At 34.3% G+C, this 19,449-nt stretch overlaps 1 protein-coding gene across 1 annotated transcript in view; it reads left to right on the top strand.

Moving 5' to 3' along the window:
• RPS6KA6 (ribosomal protein S6 kinase A6) overlaps positions 1-19,449 on the top strand; it is a gene marked incomplete at its 3' end in the record, with an annotated part of 185,692 nt that overhangs the window by 159,118 nt on the left and 7,125 nt on the right. Inside the window, 12 exon segments of the mRNA XM_023507530.1 lie at positions 968-1,110; positions 6,653-6,723; positions 6,921-7,009; positions 7,770-7,828; positions 8,566-8,593; positions 8,596-8,667; positions 9,353-9,394; positions 9,397-9,482; positions 10,333-10,455; positions 11,403-11,492; positions 12,534-12,692; positions 15,668-15,829. Coding sequence (XP_023363298.1) covers positions 968-1,110; positions 6,653-6,723; positions 6,921-7,009; positions 7,770-7,828; positions 8,566-8,593; positions 8,596-8,667; positions 9,353-9,394; positions 9,397-9,482; positions 10,333-10,455; positions 11,403-11,492; positions 12,534-12,692; positions 15,668-15,829 — 1,124 coding nt within the window.

Raw genomic sequence — 19,449 nt, 5'->3', positions numbered from 1 at the left:
ATCATTGTTGTTTGGCGGCCCGGGCTGGGGACTTGAACCCGCCACCTTAGGTGTATGTGGCTGGCACCTTAGCCGCTTGAGCCACAGGCGCCGAGCCTATTTCCTTTAGTTTTTCAAAATTACTTTGAATGTTCTATTGTTTTCTTTTCCATTTTATACAAATTTTAGAATCACTTTCTTGATTTTTTACAAAAGAAATCTTGCTGGGATTTTATTGAATTTTCATTGAATGTATGTATCCGTTTTGGGAGAATTGATAACAACATTGAATCTTTCTAAGCTATGAACACAGTATATCCCTCCATTTATTTAGACCTGCTTTGATTTCTTTCATCTGCACTTCTAGTTTTTGGCATATGTCTTGAATATATTAATTTTTGTATATTTACACTTGTGATTATATGTTTGTAAATTTCAATTTCATGTGTTTTTTTGATAATAGTATAAATGATTCTTTTTAAATTTTATCTTTTAATTGTTCTACTGCATAGAAGTAAGATCAATTTTTATGTATTGACATTTTTAGCCCTTTGAAGATTTTAATGTAAGCTTACTGAATCCAAAGAAAAACTTTCATTTTTAATATTTAAGAATGTATAAGTCACTGTCTTTGCTTTATCTTAGTATATTTTAAAATTTAAGTCAATATTACAACTTGATTTAATTGTTGTTCTATTAAAATTATTGCAACATATTCTAATGCAGACCTGAAATTACATATTTAGAGAATGAGATTCAACTGAGCAATATTTAAACGCTCTTAAAGAGTAACATTTTGAAACACAAACTAGTTTCCATTATTGGTTTCACGGTTTTATCTTATGTGTAATTGTATACTATCCATAAATATTTTTAATGTTTTATATATTATTTTGGATTTTTTTGTGTTTTCTATAAAACTGAAGTTTTTTAGTTTTTTTTTCTTTTTTTTTTTTTTTTGTGTGTGCGTGTGTGTGACACTGTATAGATTTTGGACTCAGTAAGGAGTCAGTAGATCAAGAAAAGAAGGCCTACTCATTTTGTGGTACAGTAGAGTATATGGCTCCTGAAGTAGTAAATAGAAGAGGTCATTCTCAGAGTGCTGACTGGTGGTCATATGGTGTACTTATGGTAAGTAGCATTATTTTTCTTATAGTATATGCCAAAAATATTACTAATGTTCATATCTTAGGATTTTATGTTAATTTAAATTTTGAGATGAGTTGGATAAGAAAGGAGTTCTGATAAATCTTGTGATTGGCTAGTTGCTATACAGTAAAAGTTAGGGTTTCGGTGTTCTGATTTCTTTTAAATTCACTAGATAAAATAAAATGCAAGCTGTGTTACATAAAATACAGATATTCATGTTTGAAACTTAAAAAAAGATCTGTCAGATTATAGATTTCAGAATTCTGAGTTTAGGAATTATATGGTATTTTAATTAGATATCATATAACTTAGCATCTCACCACATAATGTTTTATAGTTTCAAGCATTCCCAAGTAAGATTATAATCCTCTTGAACAGGGGAATCATGTCCCACACTCCTTTTCATCTCCCATAGTACCTAGCATAGTGATCATATAGTAGATGCTTAATGTAGACTGACTAATTTGGTATGAGACTAAGCATAGAATTTCTAGTAGTCAGTAGGATGATAGATAAATCAGATATAATTTGCTTTTGAAGTTTGATTCATTTTGCCCATTTGTCACTGAATGGCACACTGATACATCAGTATATTAAGTGCCTGTTATTTAAGCCTGGCATTTATGGAGGGCTGTGTGGTAGGAACTGATTCAAAGTACAATACTTGGTATTTTCCAAGACCCAAGAATGCCTACCATCTTGTTGGAGAAACAATTGGAGTAGCTTAATAAACTGTCAATAAGTACTTTAGGAATTCAGAGAAGACATAATAGGTGTGTATACAAATTGATATAAGAAAATTGGAGAAGTCAGAACTTAAATTAAGCAATGAAGAATGTATAAAATTTACAAGGGAGAGTCTATTTTGATCATAATAGCAAAGGGTTGGAAAACCAGTTTGACTGGACTAGTGGAGAATGAAGGTGGAGGAACTGAAGCAATAAACCTATAAGTATTTGCATATAATTCTGTGGGTATTAGGAAATTATTGTAGATTATTAAACAGGGTTAAAATTAGAGAAAATTTAATTTTTAGAAAGATTAGCCTTGGCAACAATTTGTAAGTGGTTTAGAAATAGAAGAAACTAGAAGCAGAAAGACCAGGAATGTTTCCTTACAAGACAATTGTAAGATTATAGAGTTAAAAAGAGGAAACTTTAAAGACATTTCAAAGGAAGAAGTGTCTAAATTTAGTAGCAAATTTGCTACCATGATGGTGGCATTTGGAGCCCCGGTGGCCTTAGCAGCAGTGGAGAGCAGTATGCAGGTGGAGCGTGTTGCCATGCAGGTCTTGGCCCCAAAGCCACTCCCTAGGCCCTTGCGGAGCCTGCATACGGCTCACTGTATCGGAGGCCCTCTGACCTGCACCCGAGACGTACTATTGGCAGAACCAGCGGACTTTGAGTCATTACTTCTTTCATTGCCGGTGCTGGAGGGGCTGCGGGCAGCCGGCTTTGAGACACCCTCACTGGTGCAGCTGAAGGCCATCCCGCTGGGGCGCTGTGGGCTTGATTTAATTGTTCAGGCTAAATCTGGCACTGAGAAAACCTATGTATTTTCCACCATTGCTTTGGGCTTTCTTGTTCTTGAAAATTTAAGTACCCAGATTATGATCTTGGCTCCTACCAGAGAGATTGCTGTACAGATACATTCTGTTATTACAGCTATTGGAATCAAAATGGAAGGCTTAGAGTGTCATGTCTTCCTTGGAGGGACCTCAATGTCAGAAGACAAAACCAGACTTAAAAAATGTCATATTGCTGTTGGATCTCCTGGCAGAATGAAATAACTTGTAGAACCGGACTATTTGAATCCAGGCAGAATAGATCTCTTTATTCTTGATGAAGCAGATACACTCTTAGAAGAAGGCAGCTTCCAGGAAAAAATTAATTGGATTTATTCTTCCTTGCCTGCCAGTAGACAGATGTTAGCCATGTCAACTACTTACTCTGAATTTTTGGCTAATGCTTTGACAAAGTACATGAGAGATCCCACTTTCATGAGACTGAATTCCAGTGATCCATGTATGATAGCTTTGAAGCAATATTACAAAACTGTCAATTCATATCCTTTGGCTCATAGGATTTTTGAGGAAAAGGCTCAGCATTTACAGGAGCTGTTCAGCAGAATTCCATTTAATCAAGCTTTAGTCTTTTCTAATTTGCACAGCAGAGCACAACATTTGGCTGATATCTTTTCTTCTAAAGGCTTTCCTGCTGAATGTATTTCAGGCAACATGAATCAGAATCAGCATCTTGACGCTATGGCTAAACTGAAGCAGTTTCATTGCAGAGTCCTCATTTCTACAGGTTTGATTTCCTGTGGGATTGATGCCCAGAAGGTGAATCTTGTAAATTTGGCTGTATCATTGAACTGAGAGACATATATGCATCAGATTGGCAGAGTTAGCCATTTTGGTACCTTGGGACTGACAGTGACCTACTGTTGCTGGGGAGAAGAAGAAGATGTAATGATGAAAATTGCCCAGAAATGTAATATCAACCTTATCCCCTTACCAGATCCCATTCATCCTGGTCTGATGGCAGAATGTTTGGATTGAGATGTGGAATTTAAAGCAGCTGTGGATACCTATGGCTTAGCAAATGTACCTACCCAACCCCTAAAAAAGCAAATTCAAAAAATGGAGAGAAACTTTCAAACTCAGAAAGCTCATGGTAACCACTTGGCTTCTTCTAGAAATACTTCTGTATCTGCACAATCAACCAAATAAAAAAATAATACCAAACAAAAACTTCCTTTGAAAAGCCACTCAGAGTATTGAGTAATAGAAAAAGCAATGTCTCCAAAAGAACTACAATTGGAAGAGCAGTTGAAGAGTTCTGTTCAGGCCCCTATTGAGAACTCTACCAACAGTCAGCACCAGGTCACAAATGCCTTACCAGTGTCACTCCCCCAAATTTCTTGTCTGTCTTCCTTTAAAAACCACTAGCTGTACACTTTGACTTTTGCAGAGTTGGTAAAAGATTATTAACACTATATTAAAGAGGGATTAGAGAAACCTGTGGAAGTCATTAGGCACTATACAGGTCCTGGGGACCAGACTGTGAATCCTCAAAATGATTTTGTGAAAAATAGAGTTCCTGGAGAGTCCAGATATTGGCAAGTAGTGACAGTGATTCTTACAGCTCAAGGACTTCATCCTAGAGCAAAGGAAATAAGTCATACTTGGAAGGCTCTTCAGATCCTCAGCTGAAAGATTCTGAGTCTGCTCCTGTGAATGGTTACATCCCTTTGGAACAACCTCTGACAGAAATGATCCTCCAATCTAGAGGAATATCAGGAATCCCCTGAAATCCAGACTAAGGCAAAGCATAAAGAGGGGGTTAAACAGAGAGCTAAGCAGAGCCAGAGAAACCTACCCAGATAGTCTTCCTATTAATTCCACACAGAACCCCAGGAAGATGGTTGTTGTGACTGTTACAGGAAAACACATCCAAGTGTTTCTGATACCTATCAGGATTATGAGTAGTCCTGGAGAGCTTACTACAGGGCATGACAGTCATATTATTGGAATGCTCAGAGACATCCGAATTGGATGGTGGCCTATCACATGAATACTATTTATCTACAGGAAATGATGCATGGTAACCTGTGATTATAGGATATACCTGAGTCTATCAGGAACTATCAAGTGATAGTTTAACCTTTGGATAGCCATCCTCCTTGACCTGTAGTACAGTGGTACATAGTGGCATTTTTGAGGAATATTAAAAGACTTGAGACTTTCCACTGGGATACTAAAATTTTTCAGATTGTTATTATTTAAGTTGGGTTGTATTATCTTTGTTTTTTAAAGAGTTTTTAAAGAAATTTCATCAGACTCTTGAAAGAATTTTTGGGACATAGAACTGAAGAAGATCCCAGGGTGCCATTTTTAATAAGATGTTCCCAAAATAAACATTTAAAATGATGGCATATACCACTGTTTACTTAAAAGGAATAAAAACAGTTGAAATTTTAATAAATAAATAAATTTAGTCGCAGATTAAATGACACAGGTAAAACAGAGGGGAATGGTCAAAGATTAAGATAACTAAAATTTATGAACTTTAGGTGATTTAAAGAATGGCAGGTTAGCAGAAAAGAAATAGCTGAAAAGAAAAGCTGATTTTGGAAGCAGGGAGAGAATTTATTTTTAACATGTTACACAGGTTACTACTATAAGTGGCTAACTCCTAGATGGTGATAAATTAGGAAGGGCAGTAGACAGAGAATCAACATAATTTGGAGACCTTATTGCTATAAACTATGTATGCTCAACTTTGAGTGTCTTTGAGGGAAATTATTATTCCCATACTGTATCCTTCCCTTCTTCTTCCTCTCCCTGCCACTCTCACCTCTACCACTCTAGTCCCTGGTGGTGAACCATTACTAAAAATTCTGGAACGAAAACTGGAGCTTGAGAAAGATTAAGGCTGATGCAGCAGATTTTAGAGTCATCAGGGTACAAGAGATAATTGAATGGATAAGCTAACTTAGCTTGTGAGTTCAGACAACTGAGTAGAAGACTGAGGCCAAAACCATATTGAGTCTAAGTTTGCAATTTAAATAATAGATATATGAAAAAATCTCTTTAATGAGTTATTATGCTCTTTATTTTTATACTATCATTTAATGTTTTAATTATCTACGTGTTTTGGGACAGAGTCTCACTCTGTCACCCTGGGTATAGTGCCATGGCATCATAACGTACAGCAACCTCAAATTGGGCTCCAGCAATACTCTTGCCTCAGTCTCCCAAGTAACTAGGACTGTAGGCACCCACCAGACTGCCCAGCTAGTTTTTCTAATTTTTAGTAGAGATGGGGGTCTCACTCTTGCGCAGGCTGGTCTCAACTCCTGAGCTCAAATGATCCATCTGCCTCAGCCTCCCAGAGTGCTAGGATTACATGGACAAGTATTAGTCATCATGCCCAGCCATAATTATCTACACTTCAGTCGTATCTCATTAGGGAAATGTTTTCCTTCTGCTATGTAAAACTGTCTTAATATTTTTCTTTTATAAAGATACTGGCTCATGTGAGTTGTGTTCTGCATCTTCTGCCTCTCTTTCTTTAGTTTTTGTTTTAGGAAGAGCAAGGAGAATGAGAATGGTTAAATCTTTCTTGAACATGTATGAATTTGAAAGAGTTTTGGGCTTCCTTTTCCTTTATTATTAAACACTTGTTTTAAAAGGCACATCAGTGTTTTAAAAGAAAAGGCCTTGTGTGTTATTTTCAAATTACTTTGACTTTGAGAACTTAGCTAAATTAGAACAGAAAAATATTGATTGGTTTCATGTGTGTATGTTTGTATACATATATATATTGTGAGGGTACCAGAAGTACATGTGTATGTCCTAAGGTGACCTGGTTTGCTGGACCCATTTTTATCCAATGTCATGTAGATCCTGCATGATTCAATGATAATGTAGTACAAGTCTCATTTTTTTTGGTAAAGAATTTTATTATATATTCTAAGTTATGCAAAATTGACTGTATGATTTTCTTTCTGTTTGTTGTAGTTTGAAATGCTTACTGGCACTCTGCCATTTCAAGGTAAAGACAGAAATGAGACTATGAATATGATATTAAAGTAAGTGTAAATGCTGTATTTTTCTTTTGGAAAAAAATTCTTTGCTTTTTGTTCTGAGAAATGTATTTTATTGTTTTAATTTATCACAAATATTTGTTTTATACTTTTTCTCTTCTCCTATCATATAGGGACATTATTTGCCATTGTTAGAAATTTTGCTAGGTTTAAGTGAAATGTTCTAAAATCTTCTTTTCCAGAGCAAAACTTGGAATGCCTCAGTTTCTTAGTGGTGAAGCACAAAGTCTTCTAAGGATGTTGTTCAAAAGGAATCCAGCAAATAGATTGGGTATTTATTTTCTTAACTTTTATACTATACTTTTGGAAGGATAACTATATCTTTCTGTTTTCTGAGTTTAAGTTTGTTACTACTGCTATACATTTATACCTGGAATTTTTCATTTTGTGCTTTCAGTCCAGAAACAATAAGTTCTATTATGTCCGTGACTTAAAAATAAAGTTGACCAGTTAATTAAAACTTCTGTTTAACATATATTATTATGTACAAAACATGGATTATCTATTTTGCAGTAATTCACAATATTTTCCCTTGTATAGGTAATCCTTTTAGGTATTTGAAGATCATTATTTTGTCTCAAAAAGTAAATATTATATTTCTCAAGCTACTTGCTTTTTGACCACTTTCTGGTAATTTTTCCCTATTTGCAAAGGTGACCCTATTATCCTATTTATACCCTATGTTAAAATTTAAGTGTCACTTTATTCTTTTGTACTTTGAATTTGGCATACAAATATGAGGTCATAAGATAAATTGTAAATAAAATAAAATGTACTTAAATTTTAACGTTCTGTTGAACATGCTTTTGATTTCATGGGAGACATGTATGATTCCATTTGTAGTTAAATACAAACATCAGGATTTTTTAATTATAGAAATGTGAAAAGATAAATTTATAAAATACCAGATAAGAAATCCCAGACTTTTCAAGGAATCTATGAAATGTGTATTTTTGTTTACAAATAGCCTGACAGCTAGGGATCAAGATTAAAGAAACCATACCAATAAAAAATTATTTCCATTTTTATAGGTTCAGAAGGAGTTGAGGAAATCAAAAGACATCTTTTTTTTGCAAATATTGACTGGAATGTAAGTTGAATAGCATATTTGTTATTGATTAACCTTGTATGAATAAGAGCAAAAAACTGAAGAATAAGTATTTTTTTCATTGTTTTAAATTTAGATAAGTCAGTGTAATGTTTATGTATTTCAGTGAATGAAAATTACTTTAAAATAATTCTCTATTAATTTTTCCCTACTATAGACCATAAGATTTTCAAAAAGAAAATTTTGCCCAAAGAAAAGAGACTTTTATATCAAATATACTCTATGCCTTTCAAAAACATATAAATTTTAGCATGTTAGATTGTTAGACAAGACTAAAATTTTGCATTCTATCAAAGGAGCCCTAAGCAGTACATTTACTGTATATTTTCATGTTAAATACAATATTTTAGATAAAATTTTTTCTTGAAAACAGTCCATTGATTTTGATAACATTGAGCATTATTACTTCTGCATGGTAACATTGTGATATATTCTGTATGGTATATTATAAATAATAATTCAACTCAGTTTTTGATACATAAAATTGAGCATTGTTATTTCTTGAAAATGCAATTTATGGCATCACTGTTGTGTTTCTTGGCCTGATTAGATTTTGGATATTATCTCTCAAAATTTTATAATTTATTAACAGATGTTTGAAGCCAGCTCAAATTTCTTTTATTAAGAAAATTGAATATTATGTTCTGTTCTACTTTAGAAAGCATAATGATTTTTAAAATCCTTAATATGTTTTTATGTTACCCTGTTGTTTCTTCTAGAAATTATATAAAAGAGAAGTTCAACCTCCTTTAAGCCTGCTTCTGGAAAACCAGATGATACTTTTTGTTTTGATCCTGAATTTACTGCAAAAACACCTAAAGGTAATGGATGTTTATGTGTAAAATTGGGAACTTAATTCTAACAGATTTTAAAATATAAACTTCTAAGTAAAAACTAAAAGAATGATAACTTTTCAGAGGGTTGGTTTGCTCTTTTGGAAGTATGGATCCTGTATACAACATTATTTGGGCATCCTTCAAGTAGAGGCTTTAAATGAGAAATATTTATAAGAGGAGCAGAGACAAGGGAAAAGGGTGGAAAGGATGGCAGGTTTTTTTTTTTCTTCTTCTTGTTTTATAAATCCTTTGACGTGGTATTATTTACAGAGTATGAGGCAGGAAGGTTTTTTTCTTCTTCTTTTATAAATCCTTTGATGTGGTATTACTTACAGAGTATGAGGCAGGAAGTTAAACATGAAATGTATTACCATAACTCTTACAGTTTAGAATTTAATGTGGTTTACTTTTAGTGGCGTGTGTTTTGTGCTTTCATTCAACAAATGTTGAATGACTACTACAAACTAAGCAATGAGGATATAGCGGTGAAAAGAGCAGACAATAATTACTTACCAAAAGGAACATGTATATAAGTGGTGGGAGACAGAAAATATAGAATAAAGCAAACATATAGTGTATCAGATGATAGCATTTATATTTTAAAAAATAGGACATTTTATGCCATAGATTACTGTGTAGTTCTAATTAAATCTAATTATTTGAGCATTAGATTCTCCTGGTTTGCCAGCCAGTGCAAATGCTCATCAGCTCTTCAAGGATTCAGCTTTGTTGCAACTTCTATTGCAGAAGAACATAAAATCACTCCTAACACAAGTTCAAATGTATTACCAATCGTTCAGGTAAATACCACCTAATCACATTATTTAGTTTAGTGATAATAATAAGGGGATAATTACTAATATTTATCTCAGTTATTGGTAATGTTTATTTTTTAGAGACAAGGTCTCTGTAGCCTAGGCTACAGTGCAATGGCACAGTCAGTTCACTGCAACTTCAAACCCCAGGGCTCAAATGATCCTCCTGCCTCAGCTTTACCAGTAGGTAGAACTACATCCACAGGACAGCACATCTGGCTATTTTTTGTTTTTTAATATTTGTAGAGATGAGGTCTTGCTATGTTGCCCAGACTGGTTTAAACTCTTGGCCTCAAGTGATCCTCCCACCTTGGCCTACCAAAGTGTTGGGATTATAGACATGAGTCACTAGACCTGGCTACTGGGTATTTAATACTTTTTTGAAAAAGTGATTTTTAACTATTTTGGTTTTTATCTTGATATAATAATGAATTAAAGATGTCTCCATATATTTTGAGAATGAGTTGATAGTAATAACCTTTAATTATATTTAGGTGGTCTTATTATGAATACAACGTAAAGTTACTGTATAAACTGGTTGATCTATTGTATTGGCCACAAGGATCCTGAAAGCCTATATTTTAAGATTGGTTTAGAATCTGTTTAAGCCACCGGTTCGCAACCTATGGGTCATGACCTACGGAAACTGTATTAAAGAGCCGGGGCATTAGGAAGGTTGAAAACCACTGGAAGCCATTTATATGTGTTAAAAACTTCTTTAGAATGATTTATTCTTGATTTATTTTAAGATGTAAGATGAATGTATATTTCGGACAAAAAATAGAAAATGTGAAAATGTTTCATTCTCTTCAGTATTTTTTTTTTGAAAAAACAGATAAATGGAAATGCTACAGAATTTGGTGAAGTATATGAATTGAAAGAGGATATTGGTATTGGCTCCTATTCTGTTTGCAAACAATGCATACATACAACCACTAACATGGAATTTGCAGTGAAGGTATTATCCCTGAGCCTAACTTTTTTGTTTTATGTATATAATTTAAATTATAGGTTAACTCACAGACATAGTCAGTAGAACAAATGAAGATAAGAAAGATGATGAAAGAGAGCTCTAAGACTTAATATTTTCATTTTGAATTACTTTTCATGGCTTTTTTTTGGAGGAACAATATATTTAATGTTTTCGGTTTGCATTTTAATAGTTTCTTAGCCTTTAAAATAAGCTTCATTGTAGAATAATTTATATACAAAAAAATAGCTATTTTAAGTGTACAATTCCACCTTTTGACAGGTGGTTATAGTTGTGTAACCACTACCATAATCAATATTCTCATCAATCCTAAAATTGCCCTCACAGCACTTGTAGCTGTTTTCTTTTTTTTAATTTCAGAAAATTAGGGGATATATATTTTGTTTGTATGCTTTGTTTTTTTATAGATTGAGTCAAAGTTATAAGTGTGCCCTTTACCCAGATATTGTGCACTACACCTCATAGGTATAAATTTAACGAATCCCTACCTCCCCTCTCATCCAAATTGATTTTCATTAAGATTAATGTCCAGGGTGGCACCTGGAGCTCAGTGGGTAGGGCACCAGCCACATGTACCAGGGCTGGTAGGTTTGAACCCAGCCCGGGCCTGCTAATACAAAAAAATAGCCAGACATTGTACTGGGCGCCGGTAGTCCCAGCTACTTGGGAGGTTGAGGTCAGAGAATCACTTGATCCCAGGAGTTTGAGGTTGCTGTGAGCTGTGACACCACAGCATTCTACCAAGGGTGACATAGTGAGACTCTGTCTCAATAAAAAATTAAAAAATAGGGTGGTGCCTGTGGCTCAAACGGGTAGGGTGCCAGTCCCCTATGCTGGAGGTGACGAGTTCAAACTGCATTTTTAAACAGAGAAAATAATTTCTTTTCCTCTGAGAATTTTCTCTTATTTCTTAGATCATTGACAAAAGTAAGCGAGATCCTTCAGAAGAAATTGAAATTTTGATGCGCTATGGACAACATCCCAATATTATCACCTTAAAAGATGTAGGTATTTTAAAATCTAGGCATCTGTACATTAGCTGCTTTAATTGTTTTTTCCTGATTCTGCACTCCTCTTCTTATAGAATATAAAAAGCAAAGAAGGATAGTTGATAAATGAGTCCTGATTAGTTATATATATTCTGGCTGGTTAACTAGTTAACATTATAATGAGCACCATTTTTTATTCTGTAGTACTATAAATGTAGAAGATACAGAGGATTGGAAATCTACCAAATTCTTGAAGATTTTACTTTTCTTAATTGCATAGCAGTTGGATGTAGCATTATGGATTATATCTTGAGTAAAATAGTACTTAGTCTGTTGTTTTATAAAATGAATATACAACTCATATTAGTAGATGTAACTGAATATTGACTTTTCACATAAGAAGATAATGTTCTTTTCTCTTTAGAGAAGGCAAAAAAAAATTAGCCATATTGATCAGTTTCCAATGCTATGATATGTACTTTAATTTGTAATCTTTAAGCCATAGTTAGGATGTTTATCTATAAATATATGTAACACATATATTATACATATATACACATAATGTGTATGTGAATATCACAAATCCCCTGAGTGAAAAGAGTATAAATATTTTTATTTAATAATCCTTGATATGTTATTTGAATTCAACAAACATTTAAGACACTATACCAGATAATGGACTAAGGGAAGGGTATTTAAAATAAATCCCATATTTAATTTCAGAAGGAAGCTTACTGTTACAGAGGAAAAGTTTCTATAATACAGCAAAAAATGAGGTATATGTTATTTGAGAGGCACAACATTCTGATTTTTTCATTTTCATTGTCTAATGAACTATAACCTACAACTTGAAGAACTAATAAAATTATAGGTTTAGCATGGTCTCTTAGGATAGTGTAAGTTGTTTAACTGATCAAACCTTCAGTACAGCTGGTATTACATTAACCATATGAGAATATTTTTTTTTTAACACTAGAGGTTTAATTGCAGAGAAAATACAATGTAAACATTTTAGATTTATAAATAATTACATTTTAAAACTTCATTCTTTTTTAGGTATTTGATGATGGTAGATATGTTTACCTTGTTACGGATTTGATGAAAGGAGGAGAACTACTTGATCGTATTCTCAAACAAAAATGTTTCTCAGAACGAGAGGCTAGTGATGTATTATATGTAATAACTCCACCAGTTGACTATCTTCATTGTCAAGGAGTAAGTTATCGTTATATTCTTCCTTTCAATTCTGGGACCTAAATCTTTATAAAACTATATATAAGACTTGATGCTGGCTCGGCGCCTATAGCTCAACAGGCTAAGGCGCCAGCCACGTACACCTAAGGTGGCGGGTTCGAATCCCCAGCCCGGGCCCGCCAAACAACAATGATGGCTGCAACCAAAAAATAGCCGGGCGTTGTGGCGGGCGCCTGTGGTCCCAGCTACTTGGGAGGCAGAGGCAGGAGACTCACTTGAGCCCAGGAGTTGGAGGTTGCTGTGAGCTGTAATGCCACGGTACTCTGCCCAGGGGGACAGCTTGAGGCTCTGTCTCAAAAAAAAAAAAAAAAAAAAAAAGACTTGATGCTACCTAAAATAAATTGCTTTTGTCTGTCACTTATATTTTTATAGAGAATATCCTAATAAAATTCATAATATAGTGAAGGTTATGAATTTAGGAAATTGCCTATTGGCCCTGATTTAATAGAATATGTGATACTAGTTTTAAAAATGGTTTGTATATAAATGAACTTAAACTTGACTTTGAAATTGTTAAACCTAAAGAAACTTAAAAGTGAAACATAAAAAAATTATCCAAAGACATATGGAGAATATTATTCAAATTATACAGTTCCTAACATATAAATTTCTAGCAGAAAGAGATCTATACAGGGTGCCCTATTTATGGACACCCTGTGTACCTTGAACTCTGCTAACTTCCCCTAAATACAGTAAAAAAAATTATATTTAAATATTTGATGTGTTAATGTATTAAATTTTGTGGTGGAGGGGCAGGCTTGTTATTTTGCTTCCTATCTGTTAATAAAGGAGGCAAATGAAGTAAATTTCAAAAAAAGTAAACTTTCATTATATATAATTTTACAAGGAAACGAAGTAGAAAATAATTTTAAAATTTTACAAGTTCGAATAAGTCATAATAGTGGATATGTTCCAACTTAACAATAAACAATAGAAAATGACAATTCCAAATTTATATAGTGAAAATTATGCATAGGTCCTTTTGATAAGTAATAAAAGTAAGCTAATACTCAGTTTTGTATGTGGTTTAGTGGAATATATTTTCAGTATTTTGAAATGAATTATATAGTGCCAAAGGACTATTTCTATTCTAATTTAATTCCTTTGTTGTCTTTATCAGCACTCTTTAAAGTAAAGCAAGACCAAAATTTTTGAAAGAAGTAAAATGATAAGCATATCTTATTATTTTATAAACCTTCAAGTTCTTACATTAGTTAAGTAAATTAATAACAGACACATATGAGCGTTTCCACATGCCAGGCCTTGTAAAAGGTGTTGCAGAATCAAATACAAGTAAGACTTGGTTCTTGTCCTTAAAAAGCTTTCAGTGTAGTAAAATTCTGATTAAAGGTAAGCCTAGATTAAATGACGTGAATAATTGTAGTAGAGAAATAATCACATATGGAATTTCAGAATTTTTTTCAGTTCTACATCTCTTTCTTTTTTCTTTGTTTTCTTGAGACAAAGTCTCACTCTGTTTCCTTGGCTAGCATGGCATAACTCCCTGCAATCCTCAAACTCTTGGGCTCAAGCTATTCTGCTTCAGTCTCCCCTGTAACTGGGGCTCTGAGTACACCATTATGCCCACCTAAATTTTATATCTTATGAAGAGACAGAGACTCACTATGTTGCCCAGGCTGGTCTGGAATTCCTGGTCTAAAGGTTATCCTTCTGTCTCAGCTTCCCAAAGTACTAGAATTACATGCCTGAGCCATTGCACCCAGCCCATTTAGTTCTTCATTGTTTGTATTTTTCTGCTGAGACTTGCTATTATTTTGCTGAAAGTGTCAGACAGCAAATTCATGTTATGTTTTACTTTATTGAGGATACTTGTAATAGGCACTTTAAAATCCTTTTTCTGTTAGTTCCAGTGTGGTTCATCTTAGAGTTAAAATTTATTGCATTTCTTTTATTTTGACACTGTGTTCTATTTTCTTGGTTCTTTTGATATCAAATAATTTTGGATGCTAAATTAACATTATAATATTATTATAGAAGTTTTTGCATTATGTTATTTTTCTCCAATGGCTATTATTGTTTCCTTTGTTTAAGTTGGTAATTTTCTTGGCTGGACTTGAACTGAAAACTCTTTTTGGGGGGCAGCAGTTCTAATCTTTATTCTTATTATTTGTCTTTATATGAACTGCTTTGACCCTTTTCCACGTATTTATTCAACTACCAGTTCTGGCTCTTTCCTTTACAGTATTTCCCCACTCAGCATTTACAATTTTCTTATATCTCTTTTGTAGTCCTCCAGACCAGAAAGACTGTGGGTTTTTCCACAATGTCTTCACCATCACTGTGTACCATAGGAACTCTACTTAACCTCAGGCTAAAAGCCACAGATTTGGGAACCTACTTGTATAGCTCCCTGTATTCCCTCCTTTAACCAAGAGTCTATCTGCATCAGTTCATTCTTCAGTACCTTCAGGTAGTTGCTTTTTGTATTATATACAGGTTTTATAATTGTTTACTGCAGGGAAGGGGTGTTGGGTAGGGTCTTACTCCATTATATCTAAAAGTGGAACTGAGAATTTAGTTTGGATATTTTTGAGATGGGAAATGATTAACAAAATTGGTGGCTTGAATAGAAACTAGTGAATGCATCCATCTGATAGATGTCCTGTGTATATTTTGGGCTTTTAAGGTTAAAAAATATGTCATTTTCAGCTCGGCGCCTGTGGCTCAAGTGGCTAAGGCACCAGCGAGGCAGAGGCAGGAGACTGGCTTGAGCCCAGGAGTTGGAGCTTGCTGTGATCTGTGATGCCACGGCACTCTACCCAGGGGGATAGCTTGAGGCTCTGTCTCAAAAAATATATATATGTCATTTTCAAAGTCTTGTAATGGGAAAAGTTTCTTTTTTTTAGATGTACATTTAAAATGTTTTGTAGATATTTAGTTACAGAAATTTAATGCTGGTTTCTTTTATGTTTGAGGTTGTTCATCGTGATCTTAAACCTAGTAATATTTTGTATGTGGATGAATGGGCCAATGCAGACTCAATTAGGATCTGTGATTTTGGGTTTGCAAAACAACTTCAAGGAGAAAATGGACTTCTTTTAACTCTATGCTATACTGCAAACTTTGTAGCACCTGAGGTATGCTTTAAAAACTTCATTATTTTTATATAAAATCTTTCATTCTTTTCCTTTACTTGAGCGTATGCGATATCGTATATATGTTACAGTAGATAGATAAAAGCTGAGTTATCTTACTCTTTCACAACTATAAAGCAATGTGTTAATATTAGTGAATTTCGATAATCCATAATATAAATATTCAGACTAGCACCTGCCATCTAAAACCAACCTGAATGTAATAATGAGACTCTTTTTTTTTCTGTTGAGTTATATAGTAATCTAAGAATCATATCATTTTATAACTGAAAAGTAGAATAAAGATAGCTACAACTTCAACATATTACATATATTAAATGAGGAAACTGAGGTTCAAAGTACTTAAATGACAAATCACTTATTCAAGACCCAACATTCACTTAGTAACAAAGCCTGGGTAGATTTTCATATATTTTAGTTTATGCTGAACATGAGATAGTTTATATCAGTTAGCATTATACATAACATGTGGGGCACTGCCATCCCCTGTTATCTTTAGGATCTATTAATTCCTGGATAAAAAAGCCTCACTGGGATTTTTTTATTTATCATCCTTAGAGATTTTTCTTGGCACATAATGTTTGTACACATATTTCAGGGGGAAGAACTAGGAAATTTGAGACTAGAGGGGCTCAGTGTACACATTTACATTTGGGAATCTACAACAATGAGTTTTGACCATGGGAATGGGTGTTATGACAGTATCAAATTCCATAGCAGTGAAGGTAGGGTTGGGAAAAAATGAATCAAGGGATGGCATTGACCGTATAAATTTTTATGAGAATTTTATTTGTAAGTCAGGAACTCTTTATGTATGTTATGCATAATGCTAATAGGCATAAATGACCATATGTTCAATAGAAATCAAAATACCTAAAATCCTTCAGGTTTGAAAAAAATCAGTCGCCAAACCAGAAGCATAGTAACATAATGTAAAGATGAATATCTATCTCAAATATATATGTATTTTAGGATTTTATTTTTATATCAAATATTAGCCTTTTCAGGGTAGTATCAGGTAATACTAGATATATCATTATAAGCTATTTGTATTTTAATATAAATAAGTTAGTATCAATCAGTCTATATTTTAAAGTAGCTACTAGAAAATATTTTTTTCCAATTATGAAAATAGAAAAATAGTTTTCTGCCAGTGGCTTCCACTATCCCATCCTCGTTGCTGCTTGTTGGGGCTGGGACTGGCTAGGTCTCCAGCCCCAGCTTATCTATTGTCCGGACACAGTCCACTGTGCTACCTTGCTCGGGATCAACTCCCCTTAGGTGCCTGAGGGCTATTCATTTTAGCAGAAGGGAGAGAGAGAGAAACAGTCTTTGAGGGAGAGAAACAGTCTTAGTAGGAGAGTGAATTTTAGTAGTCTTTGTAGGAGGGCACCAGATGGTGCTCTCTGAGTAGGAGGAGTGAAAGAGTTAGAGTGAGTGAGTCTGTGAAAGAATGAGAACTAAACCTGGACTAACCTCTCCTGCAGCTACTTACAGATGTGATCCTGTGGCTATTTGTACCACCAGTGTAGAAACTGCCAAGTACTGATATTCTCGTCTCCCCTGTTCTTGTATTAAGGAAAGCTGAATCCCTTCCCCATGCCCTTATCACCAAGGTGTTACCGAGATGTTATATCACAGGTGTTTTCTTATATTTACAGAGTGTTCTGAGCTTAATTCTCGCTTCTTCTTTATATGGTCTGCTACATATTCCCCCTGTTTATGTATTTTAAGATAATTTCTAGTATGGCAAGGGCAATTGTGCTTGTTGTTCAGCCCTTTCCCTTGCTCAGCAAAAGAATAAAGAATATAAGATGATTATCAAGATTCAGAACTCCAGGTGGGAGGCTCTTTAAAGTGACAGTGCCCCTTATCTAAACTCAAACTTCAGCTCCCACTGTGGAAAAGATAGTGATTAAAGTATTATTTTCTTTAAAAGTCTTCAAACTGGGAAAATCTTTATCTGAGAGAGTACAATTTCCATTTCATCTATTATAAATTGTTAAATGCCAAAGATCTTGCTTCCCTCCTGAAGCTTTTCCTTTTCTATATGAATTGTAATTAGTGGACGAACAAAGGTCCCACTTTTCTTGTGGCCTTTGTTAGTGAGGATCTTACTGCATTCACCACCTTTTGCTACCTTTGCCAGTAGCTGACAACCAACAGTCCCACTTTTCTTGCGGTCTTTGGTAGCAAAGATCCTATTGTTTTCACTGCCCTTTGCTACCTCTGCCTTTAGTAGCTGGCAAACTAAAGTACTGCCTTTTGCCACTTTCTGCCTTCAGTAGCTGGCGAACAAAGGTACTGCTTTTCTTGAAGAGTTTTTCCTTGCTAGTTGAATCCAGAACTTTTTTTCAAATGGAGTATCCCTACATGGTTCAAAGTTTGCTTGTCTGATTCTGTACAACCTTTTCTTACTCCCTCTTGCCATCTTCTGAAGGGTTCACTTACTCCAAGTGTCTTTGTCTCCTTAGTCTGTGTCCATGCCCTCAGGTGGGACACACCACATGGTACAAGCGGACAAGAAATGGGTGATGTATAGGTGTAGGATACACAAAAAAAAAATAATTTGGTTTATCTATTTTCTCCTCCATTGTCATTTATTGGTCTGGTTTAATTTCCCCGTATTTCTTTGGGGTAGCAAAGGTCTGGCACACTGAAGGCAGGATCCTCCCTTAGCATAGAATAGAATGAATTATATTGTTTTTCCAAAGAATAGTTTGAAATGCTGATTTAATTTACTGATTTAACTTTCTCAGAATCATCTCTGGAGTGCCAAAGATCCAGCACTCTGTGGGAGGATCCTCCCTTGGCATAAGATTGAATGAATTATAGTGTTTTACCAAAGAACAGTTTGAAATGCTGGTGTTATTGAAACTGTGTTGTTTTAATTTCTTTATTCGTATCTTTTACCAGTGAATACTGATGAGAGCCCTACTGATAATTTCCCTGCAATAAATATGTTCCATTGTCATTAAATTAAGAGCGGCAGTACTTTTTTATGGAGCATACACCTAGAAGTTTATTGGTTTTTGTTTCCCTTGATCACTAAAAAAGAGATCATACTTTTCATTGGATTTCCATATTCTTTCCTTTTTCCAACATTCTCTGCTCATGTGGTCTAGTTTCCCACACTTATGGCATTTAATTCTGATTGGGAGATTTCTTAACTGGTCTTCTAACTACTTAATCTGAGTTGCCATGATGATATCACGTTTATAGGCTTCAACTGTAAGATTATTTATCTGGTCCTCCAACTATTTAACCTTGTCTTTTAGCTATTCATTTTGATCTTTTATCTCATTTGCCATGATTTCTTTTTACACCTTTTCCTGTCGACCTTTCTTTTGCCTTTTACAATCTTTCCCTTCCAAATAGAACCTTTGACTGCCTAAAAGGACAGGGGCATTGATCATTCCCATGCTACTTCCTGCTGAGAGTGGATGTTGATACCGGGGAAGGAAGTTAGAGGTACTTTTCCCTAACTAATGAGCTCTTACAGAGTGTTCCCAAAATTCTTTTCTCTTTTTCTTTTTACTTTTTACATATTTCTTCCTCCCCTTGCTATTTTTATCTGCTGAAGGCTATTCTCTCCCCTGAGT

The sequence above is a fragment of the Otolemur garnettii genome, unplaced genomic scaffold (genome assembly GCF_000181295.1).
Source record: "Otolemur garnettii isolate 467f Iridium unplaced genomic scaffold, OtoGar3 scaffold00186, whole genome shotgun sequence".
Lineage (NCBI taxonomy): Eukaryota > Metazoa > Chordata > Mammalia > Primates > Galagidae > Otolemur > Otolemur garnettii.
The sequence above is the reverse complement of the archived record's forward strand: the minus strand, read 5'-3'. Positions and strand labels throughout refer to the sequence as shown.